At 41.7% G+C, this 19,456-nt stretch overlaps 1 protein-coding gene across 3 annotated transcripts in view; it reads right to left on the bottom strand.

Moving 5' to 3' along the window:
* The window catches only part of si:ch211-278a6.1 (SRC kinase signaling inhibitor 1), a 79,635-nt gene that overhangs the window by 41,246 nt on the left and 18,933 nt on the right, over positions 1-19,456 (bottom strand). Inside the window, exons 2-3 of one of the 3 annotated variants that reach the window (XM_040046167.1) lie at positions 3,618-3,647; positions 2,363-2,721 (exon numbers count right to left, since the gene is read on the bottom strand). In XM_040046167.1, coding sequence (XP_039902101.1) covers positions 2,363-2,721; positions 3,618-3,647 — 389 coding nt within the window. The other 2 variants (XM_040046178.1, XM_040046171.1) reach the window with 2 other exon arrangements.

Genomic DNA, 19,456 nt, shown 5'->3' on the forward strand with positions numbered 1-19,456 from the left:
TGAACTTAGGGCTGGAGGGTTAAATGCATTTCTCACTGCAAAGTTAAGACATCTATATATTTACGCATAAGCTTGTGTTTGTGCACTTACTGGGGTTAACCACAGAAATCTAACAGAAGGACTTAGTCTCGCAGAGTGGAGCGCTGCATTACCTGACCTGCATGTAAAACGGGCTGCACTCGCTCCACCCCTCCTCCACCTCTGTCTCTTTCTCATGTCGTCATCCTCTCTGCACCCCCGCCCCCCTCAAATCAACCCTTCTTACTCTTTCTCCCTCGATCCTCCTCCAGTCCGGTGTTGTGTCTAAACATCACAGCAGCTTCTCCGTCTCTCTCTCTTAAAAACGCACACATTAATCAGCAAATTACTGCTCACTCAAACAGAGACACAAAGGACGCTGTGAACAGCTTATACATCAGCGCCCGTGTAGCTTGCTTTGTGAGCATATGCACGCCGTCTATACAACCACAACAAGCACAACAGGTATGCACTCTAATCCCAGCGAGCACATGCCCTCCCAGAAACACACAAACACACAAACTCTCTACGGCAGCCTCCAGTTTCCAGTCTCATCTCACCTGCAGTGCACCTGTGCCTGTCCACCACTCCAGTCATCCCAGGCTGTTCGTCAGGTACAGTGAATCCTCATCGTGCTTTCGCCTGTCTCTCCCTCCCTGAGCTTCTCTTACCCACCTCCCTCTCTTTCACTCAATCTCCCTCTCTCGCTGTCTCGCTCTACAGTTGCACATGCGGCGGAAACTCTTTATTTAATTCATTACAACACCAGCCGATTAACTCCTTCGCAGATGGGTGGCTGGGTCCTGCTGGTGCTGGCTAATTGAGCAGTGGGCTGCTTCACAGGCTGCTGTGCTCCTCTCCAGCTCCTCCTCCCACCCTCCCTCCTTCCTTGCCGTCCATGGTCTGCAAAACCACAAGATGACAAGAAATCCTGGGCTCTGCTGCTTCCTTCCCTGAGTGAAAATGCCCTGTCACCTATGGATCTGTCCACTCCACAGGCTGACACTTAATTCGAGAAAAATGCCTACCTTGAGCTTATTATTCCCCTGTCCCTTCTGGATTCATTGCACAATTCATCCCTCTCTACACAACCTGACCTTTGCAATGCGATATCCCCACCTACCATACATGGGAGAGGTTACCAAGGCAACTACGGACTCCACCTGCCGTTCAACCACCCTCCCGCTCGCTCGCTCACTCCGTCACTCTCTTTGATTCTTTCCCTTCGCCCCTGATGTGCTTTTCTTGTCACATCATTACACTAAATCTACCCGGTTTTAACACAGCAGCTGCACTGGAACACAGAGAGCATGTTTCTGCGTAGTGTGTGTGTGAGACAGAGAGCCATGAAACTGGTCAAAGCATGAAGCACATTTGGAAAGGGGAAAACAAAAAGCGAGGAGAGCAGAGGAGAAAGATTATTTCGATGTGTCCGCACCTTAGCAGAACCCCTGCTCTGGTCTGAACCCCTCTTCTGAAGGCGGCACCATGCTGAGTAGCATCCTGTTGCAGCACCTCCAGCTTGGTTCTTTGATCTTTGTATTTTTTTTAATCAGGGTTTCAACATTTTGTGCTAATTTGAGAGGACATCTCTCATCTTTAACTCTATGTAAAGTTTTGCTACTTCTTCAAGAAGTAAAACAAAACAAAGCATTTTATAATGACACCTGTTACACCTACAAAACTACCTGACGCACCTCTTTCACGTCTTTTCTATCTAGGTCGGTGTCAAACTGCGTGCTCGTTTCACTGTTGATATCACCAGCAAGATGCCTGTTTTTTTTACCATTTAATAATCCATTTAACTCCACCTAAGTAATGGGGCATTCTGTGTGTACAGACAGCATGTTTTTTTGATTTTTTGGTTTTGTTTTTTGGTGATGTCACCCACTGAGAAAACAGTAGTATGTCCTGAATTAAAAGCAGCACCTGCCAAAAAAGCACCATATATGGAGTAAAACCCTGCAAGCTGGTTCAAGGCAAGCAACTTGAGCTGCGCTACGTCATACAAACGTAACATGACTCACGTCCTGCTGTCATATATCAATAACACTGTCCCCATTTGATGGTGTATTTATACTTTTCTCTCCCTATAACAAATCAGTGCTGCTGGAGCCCTGCACCCACCTGTTGGCTCCCCTATCGCTCCCAAATTTCTGCGCGTGTGATATTTGTGGGGGAAGAGATGTTCTCTGGGCTAAGATACCAAATTCTAGCTCTGCTGCTGTAATAAATTAGTCATTTCAAGCTTGAGTTGTCTTTTGGAAGTATCTCTGGAAATGGCAACAAAGTGAAAAATAGAAACAGTCGCAAGTACATTAACTAATAAATTAATATTAATTACTTGTTCTCTTGCAGATCGCTCTGATGTACCCCTCATGCTGGCGTGGGAGGGTGAGGGCGACGGTGGGTTGTGGTGAGGGCTGTGGTGTGGATGCTGAAGCTGCTGCTGCTGCTGCTGCTGCTGTTGGTACTTGCTCTTCAGGTGATCCATGAAGGCGTCCCTCTTGCGTTCCATGTCAGCTTTGTGCAGGTTGGTCAGGGCCTCCAGGCTCTGCGCCGCACTGACTGTGTGCCGGTGCTCAGACGTATGCACCAGACCAACATTGGAGAAGCGCCGAGCATTGTTCCCCAGCGTCCGGTATTCCCGTGGATATTCCAGGTCATCTCTTGAGATCATGTGACCGCCAACACGCTCGGGATCTAAGAGACGAGGAAAGGGAGGACAAAGGAAAGGGAGAAAGGGAGGAAAGAAGGGTGGGAAGTATGCAGGAGAGAGGTGAATCATCACCCACACAAGCATGCAGAAAGATTTTAAGGTGGAGACGTACATACACACAGCAGGCACACATAGGTGGAAACAAATGAAGCAGAGAAGGAGAGTGGAAATATGAGGTACAGAGGGGACAGGAGAGAGAGCGAGAGAGAAAGAGAGAGAGAAATGGGATGGGATGTTAGACTATTTGCCACCAGGACAGAGCAGTTCCTTGCAGAATTATTGATTTCAAATGCTGAGGGAAGAAAAATGAGAAAAGTAAAATGCTTCTGCGGTACATCAAAGGAAGAAGCTCAAACTGAATTTGTTTTGCTGGATATTCCATTGTGATATGCCTGCTTGTCATCTTAAGTGGCTTTCATTGTTTTCTTGGAGAAACAGTGAAAAACAAACTACTGAAAATTGAGGTGATTGAAAGTCACATGGGAACATGAAGGGAACAGCATTTTCATTTCTCTCACTGTTCTTGTCCTTCCTCACCAACTCCTGTCGATCTGTGTGAGCATGCCCTCCATCCCATAACCCCGTGAGACATTTTCTCTACATATTCTTACTGTCTCTGCTGAAAGGTACTGATCCGGCTGTCCATTTTTAAGGAGGTGCTTCAAACTGACAGCCCTTGGCCTTTTGTCAGCTCTCTAACTGACAGACAACACAGCCCAAGGTGGAAGGAAAGAAAAGGACAGAAAAGGAGACAGTTGGAAGAAGACAGTGCGATTACACACATACATACACACACACACACACAAATAATTGTGTGACTTGAATCATGAATGAATGATGGTGCGATAAAGAGCAGAGAACCTTTCAACCAGTAAGTTACCTTGCTTAGGAAAACAGGCCCCAGCGTTGGCTAGAAGAGAAACATGCCAAGGGTTAATATATGTGTTTGTGCACAGATGTGCAACCAAACACACCAGAACACATGACCATCAGAAAAGGGCTATCAAGAAATGATAGCACTTCGTCTGAATTACAATAAGTTAATGCATTATATATGCATTGTGATGTATTCATAAGGGTTCACATATGGTGAAATGGCTTTCTATGAATGCTAATAGTGTCTGACGGTAACCTGCAGAATGGTGAATGACTACAATCATGAATTTTACACAGAAATAATGTTTCCTAAAACTCCAACACATTTAACTCTAACAAAATATTAAACGTCAGCAGGTAGACAAGCATTTTTCTTTTCAACTCGATAATAAAAACTAATATTATTTAAAGTAAAAGCATGAAAAGTGCTGAGGCTTAATAGGGCTGAATGAAGTGCACCATATGTACATTAAATTCACATCAGCAACATTAGCACGAGCTGAACAAGTGAGCAGCGGAGGGAGGCTCCTCGGGGCAGAAGCAACAAATGGACTGTTAATGAACGCAGAAGTGACGAGAAAGCCGGCCAGATGGAGGCTCCGACACGCTCTCTGGTGGAGAAACCTTAACACAGAAGGAGTCTGTTAAGAGCCGAAGGTCTGTGATCACTCCATGGCAGCTGCAATCAAACCGTGCACTCATTGTGAACCCATTTCTCACTCTCTTCATTCACCGAAAGATTCTGCACTTAAGTGTGAACTGCTGTCTCAACACCCCGCCCTACCACCCCGCACGTTATGAAGTGCTGATAAACTGAACAGGCAAAAGGCAAAATGGACTGACCTCCGAGCTAATAGCATTAGCATTGAGCTCTCCACTGCACACCAAGGCTGACGGCCATACTCATTTGGCCCCCTCTCAGTTTCCCAGATCTCTGGTTTACACCTCATTAGGCTGGAGCTTATTGTGCATCAGCTAACAAGGACCTGACTCAAGGGCCCCATTACAATGGCTGGCAAAGCTGTGCCTATGTAGTATGGCTTATTATGCAACTGAGTAGCAGCGTTGACAGTGAAAAGCTGAGTACACTAGGCTGCCTATAGACAGGCATAAAACTACGAAGAGAACGAAACATCAGCAAACATTTATAGTACAGCCAAGAGTTTTATAGAGTCCTATAGACTGACTGTGAAACTTTTCACAGTGAATACCCCTTCAAAAAACATTTGGCTCTTCAAGTGCCATCATTACAGCCGGTATTAAAATACAGTAGATATATATTATATCTACTATAATTAGATATATAGTAATAGTATTTTTACTTGAAGTTAAGACAACACATGGGAAAACGTTTTAAGGGTAACGAGGGCTAAATCTACAGCAAAATACAAGCACTGGTGGCAAGCCCTTATTAACTGTTAGCTAAATAATTCAAACCTCTTAACAACAATAATGCATCAGTGCTGGTTAATGCCTGGAAAAAAACATTTAGGACATTATCACTACACGGTTGTTCTCTAGAATGATGGCGTAAGCAACTAAACTGGCCTGTATATGATTTTGTTTCTTTCTCCTGGAAATTAAGTTTAAAAAGTGGGGATAATTTTATGATACTCCTTTGCTAGGCATGTTTTCACGTCTGATTATCAAGAATCTGTCAACTACAGAGGAGTTTCCTTAGGCTTATGTATCTCAGGGAAACAAGACGAGTGTAGAAATGTTTCCTATCTTCAAAATGAGTTCAACAGATGTCAGATAATTGGAAATTCTTTAATATCAGGTCTGTATTCAGGCCAATATGCTATGTGGCTGTGCATATGTTTTAGTAAGATTTTATGTCATAGCAGAAGTCAAATGGCTTGCAAACGTCAGCCAAAATGAATAACTCAGTATTTCTTTGTAACACTCGTTTCAAATCCAACCCAAAAACTTTCCAAACTGCAGTTTGTGGATATTCTTTGCAAAGCTGTACACAAAGCCCTCCATCTTAAAAACAGCGGGAGTAAAAGTTGTGTGGGCAGGAGCGTAAGAATAGAAAATGGAAACAGGTTATTCATCTTTACTTTCGTCATTCTCAGCCAATATATTTCCACATAAGCTGGCAGACAATAACCCTGACAGCCAAAACAATCTGTAAAAGCCCACGCAATGGCAGCATCATTTAAACACACATAAAAAGACGGGTTGGGGGAGGATTTCTAGTGTACACTATATAACAAGAAAGCACTTTCTGTCACAAAGTCTGGGTCTGCAGCGCACCAAATTGCAACTACAAAGCGCCTCCGGGAAAAGTTGCAGGATGTTGGTCAGCTAAAAAACAGAGGACTTGAATGACAACAGGAGCCTGCAATGAGAACTGATAAGATCTGTGAGCCCAATGAGGCCTGAGCTGCATTACCAAGATAGAGGCCACAGTCAAGTGCATTAACCTGTCTAAATAAAAAGAGCCTGCTGCGGCAAGCTCAGAGAGATAACACAAGACAAACAGAGGAGAAGAAATTACAATCCTGGAAAAATAGATACTATAATACAGTCCAAAAAATCCCAACGAAAAACAACTAACAACAAATGCAGCCTGATTGCACAGTCCAACTCCAGTGATGTTTCTCCCGGTTTATGCAAAATGCATGAAGTCTGAAATCATCTTCCATCAGTGAAGATTTTTCTACAAATTACAGATTACGCATAAAAAGAAAGTTGCTTAAAAAACAGGGCTCATACTAGTCATTTCCCCCCCATAATCACCTCATCCTCCTTAACGTTTCTCATCTATCTTTAAATGTAGGCAATTTCAGTTTCTGACGAGGTATTTGCCAAACCACCCACAAAAACTATTAAGAGACATACATGCATAATATTAATCTCTATCACTACAACCAAATTCTGGACTGTATACGAAAACGTGTTCTTACAGCCACCCACTGAGCTGGAGTTTCAGCTCAGGAAGAGAACTTGCTACTCATCATATGCAAAGACATATGGTATGGAGAATCAGGAGAAGGGGTTTGGATTCGCTTTTTGCTGGATTTGGAAGAGGCAGCCTGTGCAGCTTTATATTTTCGGGATGTTAAACATGTGGGTCAGAGAGAGCAGGGGGTGTATGAGAAGTTTTAAGTCCCACAGCATGATAAGAGAGCTGCAAGGTGCAAATAATCAGAGCTCTGGATTCCTTAATAGCTAAATCTAATTTCACAGGCACTTCAAAACACTTGAGTCTGCACATATTGTGCCATATGCAGGTGCAATTTAAGGCTTCTGAATAAGCATTGTTTGAGAGGATACAAATATGAATAAACATTCTTTTGACATAAAAAAAAAAACATGATGCTTGCAGTTAAACAGTATTTTGGAGATGCAGTTATTGATAAATGTGGAGCATTTCTCCTTTAATCAATAATCATTTGGTCTGCACAATGTCAGAAAAAAATGAATATTTCTGTTATCATTTCCAACAGTTAAAGGTGATATCTTTAGTTTTCGAAAGTACTCTGGTGAAACACTAAAGAAGCTGAAATGCTATCATCTAGCTAAACAAGTTAATCAGTAACTAACTGAGGGATTGCTTGTCTACTTATTTAGGTGGCAGTAAGAAACAGGAGGAAAGAAAGCTATTTTTCCTATCTGTGAAATGTGAAATAGTTAAAGTATGAAGTATTTTCTAAGTTACTTTGTGTCTGAAAACTCTGGCACATGCTTTTTTCTAGTGTTTTTCAATAGTCTCGACTGTGCATTATCAGACAGCAAGAAGCAGAAGTGGCAAGAGGGAATAAATTAACGAGTAAGTGTAGCAATAGCTAAGAAAAACTCAATCATCTCTTCTAATTGGCCCTTTGGCCCTGTTAGTTGCTATCAAAAATATTTTTATTAAGTGAAACTTCTTTTGATTGCTTTCTTTTTGGATTTTTGAAGTAAGTATTTATTTTTATAACTCAATGTCCTCCTTATGCAGACGGTTGGGAAAACAAGGCGAGCACTTCCCTGTAAAGGCAATCTAATTTACTGCTACCAAGGCAAAGCTCTTTGTGGAATGCCGGCTGCGGCAGGACAGACTAGTTGATTATTAAACCTGTGAAAAAGTGGGGAAGATGTAAAATTAAGCAGAAGTAGGTAAAAAACGGCAAATTGCAAATCCGGCTCGTCTGTTGAGGCTAAAGGCAAAAGGAAATCTGCAAAGCCTAAAGCTGTTAGCAATTTTAACTCGGTGCACTCCAGTGGGAACACTTAAAACAAACAACCAGAAGGAAAGAAGGGCATGTCAGGATTAACTATAACCTCATGAAAACCCAACAATCAGGACATTATAAACCCTGCAGGTCACAACTCAAGAAAGAGGCTATATCTCCATAATGAATAAGCCGTAAAAAAGAGTACTGTGAGCTGCATTATCAAAGATAGAACAAGGGTGGTTAAAAGTCAGGTAAGGTTAAGATGAGGTAAAATGCAGTCGCTACTGATTTTCCAACTGCAACAAGTGACTTGTGTCACAGTGATTGCAAGCTGTCACACATCTTGAAATCTACCGTAGCTGATATGAAGGCAACCATTTGAGTTTCATTGAATACAGCGCCAAAAAATGACTATGAACTTGTAAAAATAACCCCCCTTCTCTCTTCTCTTGCTCTCTCACTGTTTGCGTCTGCTATACACTTAGAGCGATCAGGCTCCGGGTTAAAACACACACACACACACACATATAACCCAGCAGGCATGTGCTATTCAGTTTTTTCTCTCCATTAAGGTAATCTCTAAAAGCTCAGAGGCACTGCTGTGCCAGGAGAGGAGAGTTAAAAGGGGTGAAAGTGACGGCTGGGCAGAGAGAGCAAGCCATCAGGAGAAGGTCAGCCTGCCTGTCTGAGCTGCTGGATGGAATAACAGGCCAAGGCAATCATAAGGCTCCAGACAGCCTCACATATAACTGACAGAGACAACTGTAATCTGTTGCGCCACACAAAGCGATGGGGGGGACGCCTACTTGATCATTAAAACATGTACAATACAAAGCAACACGCCCATCTTTTCACCTTTTGCCCTCCACTGTCTATCTATTATCTGTGCCTCTCTCCCACCCACAAACCCAGCAGCCTCTAACTTTGTTTCCGTGGCAAACTTGGGAATACTACAGAGGCAGCCAAGTTAAAATTGCAGCAGTAATGTGGATCCAGCAAAACACCTGTTAATACACAAAGGCACACAATCGAGCAATTAGAGCACGCTACGGCTCCTCTGAAACATCTCCGGGGCCGTCTGTAGCTGCAAACGACAAATGTGTGTGTACTCAACTGGAGGATGAATGCGAGAGATGGAATATAAGTGTGACAAAGACATTCTGGAAGGGGAGGAGAGACCTGGGGAGAAACAGGTGGTGGTAGCTAGCGTATTGCATCTCTTTGTTTCACTTATCGTTCTGGTAAAAGCTGGCTGTCTTTTTTTTTTTTCTTTCAAAAATAACAGCAGTCCAGCAGCAGGTGAGAAAGCCTCTTAATTACAGCCTGTTGTCGAACCCGGTCAGGCAGCATGGTATTGCCACTGGGTGTGAGGAAGACACTCCAAACACACTACATTACATCAGTGCTGCTACATTTACCTCACTGGGGAGCTCTACAATAGGTTGCCAGATGGAGACAGGCAGGCGTGTTAGAGTTAAGAGAGAGCTGATGAAAAATACGTTTGGCGAGAGATACTTCAAAGAGCTGCAACCTAACCTCGAATCTCAACAGTGTTTTAGCTCATTTACAACAGCCAAACAACAATTTTAAGTAAATCCACCACACAGTATGTCTGGTTGCAGTTACAAAGTTTGATTTAAAGTGTGTACATCACCAAAATGATCCTTAAACTTATCCTTATAGGCCATAAAGAGACACTTTGGGAAAAGATTTTCTAATTCTTATCAAACCAGAGTGCGATTAGAAAATTACATATTTTAATTCCAGTGAATCAAATCTGTAAATTAAGGAGTAAATAGCAACCCTATACCAATGAGTCCAGTCAACACGGACTGTGATTGAACTTGTTATAAAAATCCCCCAGCTGCACTGCTGCCAAATGAAGCAAATGAAATCCTACAACCATTTTAGTCACAGCAGTATGAGGCCGCCTCTTCACTGAATGTGTCACGCTCAGTAACCTTCGAAGGGTCCAAACCACCGGAGAGGAGATAGAGATACATATTAAAACTAACAGTGAAATGAAATTGATAATATTATGGTGACAACTGATAGTCGGGGTTTAGAGACACATTACATCTCGAGTAGAACGCTAGAAAAAACAACAACAATAAAAAACCAAAGAGGACATTGTACACTCTCAGTATGAATGACAGAGATGCCCGAGTCATCATAACATCTCAAACAAGCTGCTGCTGACAATACAACCTCTGGCAGGGCGATGTAATGAGATTGGCCCGTTGCCACATCTACAGTGTATAAACACTGGGCACAATCAGCCGCACACACATAGCAGAGCTTGGCATAAACTGGTAGATGGTGTAGAAATCTGCAGACCACCTTTTAAAGTATCTGCATGGGTCCATGCTGTAAATGATGATGCATTATTATAGCTAATAAGATTCCTCATTGATCGCTGTTTCAAATGTGTCTTCCTGACTGATCCTGCCCACATGGAGATCAGAGTACAGTTTCAGTAACAGAGGGGTAAATGGTTCAGGTAAGTTTCTTCAGACATCAGGAATGTGGACTCCAGTTGAAACGCTAAAATCCAGGTCTATTTTCTTTTCTACTGATTTAAGGAGGAGTGTTAATGTATAACCACAATGACCTGATTCTACTGTATGCAGAGAGCAAACAACATGAATCGTGTGGACCACATCTGGTTTGGTAGAAAAGGTCCTGTATACACTTTTCTCTCACTTACTACACTCTCTAAGTGGCACCTGAACAGTTAAATACCAAATGGAGTTTTTGCCTTGTCCCTCTAAAATAGCATGATGCAATACACTGCTGAGCCTTTGAGTCAAGTGATGAAAGGAGCAACAAAACAAAGCATAAAAAAAAAAACCAGCATCGCCTGTGGCCTTATCCAACTGTTTTTTCTTGTTTTCATTAGACGAATGCAGCACACTGAACTTTGAAACAATGGACGTCACTGCATGCGGAATACTGAATTTCCTTTTAGGGATTTAAAACAATCAGTTATTTTCCGCAGCTGCATTTTCCTTTTCTTAAATTGATAACTGGGTGCCAATTTAGTTTACCGACTAGTAGCAGGTGACCCAAATGCTAAAAGGCTATAATGCAGTTGCCTGGGTGTGAATCGGCCTCAAAGACAGTCACTGCAAGTCTTCCCCTGGTCTTTCTCACATTCTTCTCTTTGCTGTTCTATCACAATAAAAGCCAAAATGTCTCAACTTTAAGAAACCAGCTTCTAGGTTTGAACCCACTGGTTCCCTAAGGCCTTTTTCTGGGGATTTGGCGTGTTTTCTTATTGCATGCACTGATTCAAGTGGAGTCCAAAGAAAGGTCCTCAAATTAGATCCACTCCGTGTGCCTAAATTGGCTTCAGGTGCAGCAGCGAGCATGAAATGTTGTCTGTCTCTTTACATTAGCCCTGTGATGGACTGGTGATCTCTCACCCTATGGCATCTGGGATAGGCTCCACTCCTGCTGTAACCCTGAACTGGATAAGCAGCTAAGAACATGGAAGGAAATAAAGATGGAAATGAAAAACCTCGAGATATAGTGGCATAATAAATCACGCCTTGAAAAAAGTAAAACTGAACAGTCCCCTTTTTAGATGTGAACAACCACCAAACAAAAACATAAAGGATGGAACTTTTTACAAGTTAATGTGATTGTAGAGAAACAAACTATTTCGGGAGAGAGAAAGGGGACAGAGGCAAAATCCAAAGTTTTCCTGAGGGTTTCAACATGACTGTTTATCTTGCAAACAGGCCAACTCTGGCAAAGGCAAATGGATGACAACACTCATCCAATCAGGATCTGCCAGCTGTCCTCTTATCTTGCTCTCATATCAATAAATAAATCTCTCTAAGAACACACATGAACCGCTTGAAAAAAAGAGGTGCTCCCACTAAAAGCATTCAAGCTGCTGCATTGCACAACCATGTCTGAAAGACAGGGGGAGCCATAGTTAAAAATTAGAAAGCGGGAAGCGAAACGTTGCTAGAGGTCGCAGATAACAAAGGAAGCACCATAATGGCTGACAATAACTCTATCTTAAATTGCTTAGGTCTAATGGGTCATTATCTGCCCCACAGGCCCTGTTTTATTAACAGCAGGACACACCTGCACACACACAGTCACATATCCACATATCCAGATGCTTGCTAGAGTTTATAATGCAGCACACCCTAACTATAACATGACTGATGATGTGAAATCTGGTCGAGTAGCTGAGGCAGCAATGAAAATCTGAGGATATAAAAGGAAGATTTAAGAAGCCTTCGCTATCTGTGTTGATAACCTGAATGTTTACATATTCATAAGATGAGCAGGGTTATAATGACAGAGGGGGCAAGACGGGATGAGAGCAGTACTAAGAGAGCTATAAAGCTTTTTACAGCTGTGCTTCTATGTGTTCCCGTATTATGCTCCTACTTTAGACAATGCGGACTGTAAAAAGCTATTAAAACATACATAAACACCACTATAATCATGGTATATATAATAATGAAGCAAATAACTGGTGTAATAACTAAGAATGACCACCCAACCCTACTGCTCTACAGAGCTCCTATTTTATATTGCACATCATTTTCCTCTGATCTCAACTTTCATATTCTCCTGGCATCCTGGATGTAAAAATAATGTAATGTCTGAGTGGTAGTTCTGTCAGCTTCTCTCCCTGCTGCCAGCGGCCAAAAAAATCTATTATCCCAGCGTTAAAGGAGAGCGCCACCCATATTACTCGTAAAAGTCTTTTCAAATGTTTGTGGGAGTACCACTGAAAAACACAGAGGGGTCTAAACCCTATAACTTAAAAAAATCTGAGGCTGAGAAGCTAGAAAGGCTATGTAAGCTGTTGGTGGTCTAGTTGCACGATAGGTAGCGTTCTGCTGCATCAATTTTGATGTATTTTTCCCCTCCTTCGTGGCAATATAGGAGGGGAATGCTGGATTCACTGGTGTGCACTCTTATGTAAATACACCTTTGTAATCTCTGAGGGCCACCCACAAGCACAATTATAGGAAGTAGTGTTAGAAGCACATACATTTTTAGAAATAGATTCAAGCAGAAGAAGTGAATTTCTTGTTATAGTACAGACTGATGGTTCATTAAGTTTGCTTTGGACAGGTCAGCGTGCTTTCCTGTTTCTTTGCTCCACAGGCTGGCAGCATCAGGCTGATTTCAAAACATCCATCTGCAGGTATGTCAACAGTCTCGGTAAGACACCCGAGGTGTCAAACTGAATCTCGGTAAAAGTGAGAGATGTGGAATGGCTCTTCAAAGATACCGCAAGAACCAGCTTTCAACTTCTAAAATGCTCCTTTGGGTAAAACCAGCAGGTACACAATGAAAAGAGTTGTGAAATAAAAGACGACTAACATAAAAATGCTTGTACATGATGGAAGTGTTGAGGGTATTCTTTCCTCGGGCGAGAAATCATTCTTCTTCTCTGCAGTGATCAGACAGGATGAATAATATTAAATTAAATAAATTACCAGATTGTTGAAAGCTCTTAAAAGGTAACAAAGAAAATGCATGCTGAGGTGACAAAGACAAAGCAATTTACCCATGATATTGTTTGAATAGAGCTAATATACCTTCTCCAGTAACAATGAGTGTGATCTTTTAATGACTTACAGTTGACTACAACCCTTATTAATTTATTTAGACTGAATAAACGCTAACAAATGACGCATTCCACTGCTAAAGAAACACAGCACTGCATAGGCAAGCAGGGTAACTGCAAGCACTTACTACTGTTTCTTCTTGTTATTGTATCTAATTAAACAGTCGGCCCCAAAATAACATCATTAATAAGATTATGCCTATTCTAATATCAATTTACTGGAATGAAAGCCAAAACCTAATTTGCAAAGCTGAAGCTGTGTGTCTAAGTTTTCCAAATGATCATGTAATGATGTGTAATTTACACTAAATCTTGTCACCACAGCTCTGGTAAGGTTACTTATTTTTATAGGGCAGGATTACTGAGCCGGTTCTGACATGTAGTTGCCGTCACCCCTCCCAGCAGACCTGCTGCCAAGCCTCTTGTAGTATTAGCATTTTCATTCCAGACAGAGCCAACAGGCTAACCTAACGAGCAATCTCCCACAGGAACACATCTGTTGTCAGATTAGTTAGGCTCTGACCATGGGTCATCAATCAAAGTGGTGGATTACATTATGTACTGGAATTCATTCATTACTTACATCAGCTGATTAAATGGCATGAAGAGATGTAGAAAGAGCAATAGAGAGATGCCCGAAAATTGAGGGGGGTAAAGTTAAAGCATTCAGCTCCACAAATCAAACAGGATTAAATGTGTGTACAGTGAAGCTGAGAAAAATGTGAATTGGCACCGAAACAAATGCATGCCTTGCTGCCTTTCAATCGGCAACATTATCATTTGTAAATGTCAATGTGCTCAACTTGATAACAAATCTATTTGCTATTCTTCATTTTTCTCAAACGGCACACATGAAAACGTAGGGTACTTTCTGATACAGTGGCGTTTTTTAATGCAGATTTGCTCAAATAAGTCCTTTGTCTTAAATTTGGTTGTAAAAATATTAATATTTTGTTATTGCCTAATAAATAACAGTGTATAACAGGTTTTGTTATTTCTTGTTTATTTAAGACAGGTGGTCTAATGAAATTGTTAGGCACTCTTATGGGAACAAGAAGCTGTAGGGCATCGTGTTGGCACCAAGTGAAGCCAAAAGGATCAATGATGAGGCCCTAACAGCCTAAGGATAAGCTAGACCTTTACCACAGTCATCTTTGTCTCTGCTAAAGTGTTTTCTGGCTCCTAGATAGAAGCTACAATTAGCTTTTCATGTCTTCTACCTGGAGGGGCAGGCATGCAGTCACAGTCACAGAATTGCTGATTTCCTTCAAATTGTGACAATAAACAGAAGCAATTTTCCTCTTTGATGGGAATTATCCTGACAGTTTAATTGGAATGCCGCTGCCAGAATTTTTTTTAATTGGAGGAACAAAACACACACAAAACTTACCTACAAGAAACTGGAAAAGAAATATAAAGGATCAATCAAAACAACCAGTACTTAGCCGCTATGAGTTTGACAGCGACTGTCACTGCAGATCGGTTACCTTGGCAACAGGTCAGCTGTTCTGCAAAGCCGTCAGCAGTTAGCTAACCCCCAAACACACGCGCGCACACACACACACACACATTTGTCCAACAAGCATATGGTTAAAGGTTGCACAAGCATTATGGTGTGAGACGTAGCTAGCGACAGATGTGGCACAAGCAGGGTAGCGGAGATTACAAGTTGCTGAGACAACATGGCACATGAATCTGTGTTATGATACGGATCATCATGTGTCACAGTACAAACTGCTCTCTGTCAACTGGATCAGAGAGAAGACAAATAGAAAATCAGAAGATAGGAGGTAGGAGGTGGGTTTTGCTCCAGATGTCTGGTAGGAAACGGCTTTTACTTTTAAAGGGCTAAGTTAAAGAAAAAGAAAAAAAATTAAACACGCCTCTTTCATCTTCAAATCACATTTTCAAGTCGTCTGCTTTTGTGTTAACAAAACCCCTCATCTATTAGGACAGTCAGATCAGAAAACGCGCATGCTGAAAGAGTGTCACAAACACAAAGACGCCATGTTCATTTGAAGTCAAGCGAAAACTGTGACACAGATCAGAAAGGAATTCCCATATCTAGGATTTCAGCTTATTTAGCGGGGCTTTGTCATGACTGCTGTGATCCCAGTATAGAGGGGGGAGATGAACGGCACACAGCAGTCCCTAGTGGGGTGTCAGAGTAATTGCTTATTTTTAACCAGTCCCCAGAGGGCATCACAACGTGGGTAGCGGAGAAGCTCGACTAAACACTCCAAAACAGCAGCTCCACCTGCTCCTCCATATCTCCGTTGTCTGTCTCTTTGTCTTCATCACAAAGGTCAAAACAACAAATTCAACCTGGCAGGCTGAACTTTACCATTTACTTCAGTATGTGTCCCTCGGTAGTGTCAAAAGCCAAGCACAGAAAATATAAAGTATATTAGAGACACTGTCACAGTATAACTGGGAATTATGGTCAATAAAATGTTTGCCATTTTGTGTTTATGGCAGGATTTGTCGATGTAATGAAATGACTTCACTGTACAGTGTACGTGAAGGAGAAACTAAAACTCAAAGATCCCCAGGCGTACATTTATTTTTAAGTTCACTACCTAAAAAAACAGTTTCCCCATCACTGTGCAAGCTTTTGCACAGGTGAGGATAAAATCTATTTTTATATGTTACTGTTCTTTATATTATACGGTATGATCATACCGTCTATCAGTACTGATGATGCTTCTGTTTAGGGAATTATAAAAACTTTAAAAAGCATGGTTTTAGTGAATTTTATCTTTATTTTTTTTTTGCTGTACATTAGAGACTATTTTCCAGAATTTCTTTTTCTTTTCATGAGGAAAAAAAGGCATGACCTGATTTCAAGTGTTTTTTGCTCCAATAATCCACAGAGAAGCAGAGCAGCTTGCTTAGAGGGCATCTGAAAGACATTTCATCTAGTAAATAAGTGGCTCCTCTGTAGCTGGTATTGCTTCTGTTCAATGTAACTTACAGTATTATGCTTTAATAGTGGGATGCTGCATTCTCTAGATAATGCACCATTATTTCATGTCGCTGTGCTTTCCGATCGCTTTTGAAGTACAGCAAGATTGAGTTACCTTGTCTTAACTAAATAAAATTTTGCATCTTTCTCATTTATCTTCTCTTGCGCTTGAACAATTGTCCTTCTAGGCATCACATTAGTGGAGACAAAACTCTGCAACAATCTATGCTACTTGTCTGTTTTCCCTATTCATATATCATGTGCCCTGTGATCGTCATGCCTCTTAAAGATGTCTCTTTCCTCCTTTATCTCGCGTTTCTACTGCATGTCTCTATGTCTTTCATTTGGGTTGGCGTGCAAAAAGATGAATGGGATGGGGCAGTTTTACAGATGGATGCGTGGGGTTCTGTTGTGATGTACTGTAGGTGAGCGGGGAAGAGCAGCCAGTTGGCACGAAAGAGGAGGAGGAGATGACGAGTTAGACGTTAACAAGCTGTCGCTGCCAACACAACACAGTGCCCAATGCAACAACAAAAACAACAGAGACAACCCCCCGACAAGCCCGGTGCTATAAACAGCAATCAATATGAATCCAACACCGTTCCACCCACAGAGAAGAGGTACCCACTTTAGGTCAAGCTTGGACCAATTGAAACAAAATTAATGTGCAAAATCAAGCAGAAGCCTCCGGGTATGCAGAAATGCCAAGCCCGGCAGTTCCTCAAATGGACACTTGAGGGTGGATCCAAACGAGAGTCAATCCCAACAGACTCTCACGTTAAAATGACCATTAAAAAGCACGTTTATGGTCTGGCACAAAAACCCCCTGAAGAGTTCTGATTTGAGATCGTTCCTCCCTTCACAACAACTGCAGGTGTGATTCTGTTTCTTTATCTCACTAGTTTAGATTTTATTTTTAGCATTTAAGTGGCATTACCTGACAAATAATATGAATTATTATGTGGTACAGCACATTCAGATGCATGTGCTATGGTTTTGGTTTGAAAATATTTTAGTGTTTTAATAACTTAGTTAGCATTCAGCAGTCAACTGTGTGTTGTATCCATACGAGTCTAAGAGGAAACATTTAATAAAACATTTTCATAATTAAGCAAATATTTCTTAACTTTTTCAAAGGCTTTTTATGGCTTATAGCTCATATAAATTAGAAGTCACGTGTCTCAGATTATTTGAAAGTTTCTTAAGATCAACCAAGAAATACAATACAGAATAATCCAACTTCTTAAAAGTACATGCATTTATAAACTCAATACTTTGTTGGCGTTCCTTTACCACAAATGGCAGCTTTCAGGTCGTCTGCACTTTTGGTTCAGGTGTTCCTCATCTTCTTCTGATGACAGACCACAGATTCTTTCCTGATTCATGTCAGGTGAGTTAGCTAGCCAAGCAAACACACCAATAACATAGTGAGCAAACTAGTAGTTTTGGCACTGTGGAAAGTTCGAAGATGTAGGCAAATGGAAGCATGAAGCATAGTCCTGGTAGACAGTATATTCCAAACACTGTAGGATTCTGATATCAATATTTGGTGAATATTGGATTTAAAAATCCAACATTCTGATATAGCAGCTGATATTTGTTTCTTTAGGTACACGAAATATTAAACAGATTTCCCTAACATCTGTTAAGCGTAGTATTTACTAGGGGTGCAACGATACACAAAATTCACGGTTCGGTTCGATACTTTGGTGTCACGGTTCGATATTTTTTCGATACAAAAAAAATGTTCATGCCTTTTTAATTTGTTATTTATTAAAATTATAAATATATATTTTAACTCAAAAGTACAGTTTTTAAATTTAATGTTGCTGAAACAAAAGTAATTAAAAAAATAAATCTGATTGAGGAATCACTCATCTTTGGAAAAGAGAGTTTATTACAGAGAAATGGCTCTTTCCAAAATAAAAGCTATACTATACGCTTCTTCTGGGCTATATTCTCAGCAGCATATTGTAGCGGGTCAGGGCTGTTTGGGGTTCTGTTTGTACAGTTATGTTTTGTTTATGTTGCCATAGTGACGGGTGACGCCCTCTCGCTGCGACGGTGTGTCCTTCCGGGGTCAGAGGGCGCCCTGTGTGTTGTTGTTGTTGTTGCTGTGCGGTTGCCGCGCTGAGCAGTTAGCTAGCGGCAGTGTTCTTCTGCAGATGTCAATAAACGGCTGTGCTCCCTGGCTAGCTCACCGGAAGCAAGACCAAACGACACCTCCGTCTCCTCGTTGTCTGAGCTCGCCACATTGGTGTCAGAAGTGGGATGATGGTGGCACCCCATGTTCTGACCCGAGTGACTTTTCCCCCGCCGGTCGTGACCGGCCGGCGCGCCAAAAGAAGGCACCTGGACATTTGTAAAGTGAAAGCAAAAAACAAGCGCAAATTCAAACGCGATTTCAATATGTCACATATTGACAGTGGCTCACCGATGCCAATGACATAATTACCCAGCTACATTTCCGAAAGAATGCAAAAGCATTGACATATATTTTTCCTTCTTACAATAGCCCAACGGGCAGGGCAGAGATAGATTTTGGTAGCCCGACTGGAAAAATCGCTAGCCCCGGGACGTCGGGCTAGCGATTTTGCAAGCCCTGTGTTACAGGCATGGCCCTTTAAGGATGAAGCCTGATGGGAAATGTATTCGGGATGTGTGTAGCGGGACTGCCTGGTGTGTGTGTGAAGAGAGAGAGCGGAGAAGGGGAAAAGTAACGGTTAGCTACAGAAGAGACAAAAAGAAAATAAATAAAAGGAATATAATAACTCCCTCGACAGCCAGAGTTGTGCCGGCGATGCTCGCTGTGAGTAAACTGTTTCAGCCCACTGTACGCGGTGTTCGTGCCTTAGAGAAGAAATAAAGTTCGGTGAAGCAGTTTCCTACGCCTCCTTCGATCTTTTTGCTAGCGGAGTTGACCTGTATAGTAAGCTGTTGCCGGCTACGAGTCAGTTACGGAACCTTCAAGTAACTGCCAGAGGTTTCCTTACTACGGTTCGGGGCCGCGGATCTGGCGCGGTAACACCTGTATCTGATTGAGGAATCACTCATCTTTGGAAAAGAGAGTTTATTACAGAGAAATGGCTCTTTCCAAAATAAAAGCT

This window comes from Simochromis diagramma, unplaced genomic scaffold, assembly GCF_900408965.1.
Source record: "Simochromis diagramma unplaced genomic scaffold, fSimDia1.1 OVJJ01000321.1, whole genome shotgun sequence".
In the NCBI taxonomy this organism is placed as follows: domain Eukaryota; kingdom Metazoa; phylum Chordata; class Actinopteri; order Cichliformes; family Cichlidae; genus Simochromis; species Simochromis diagramma.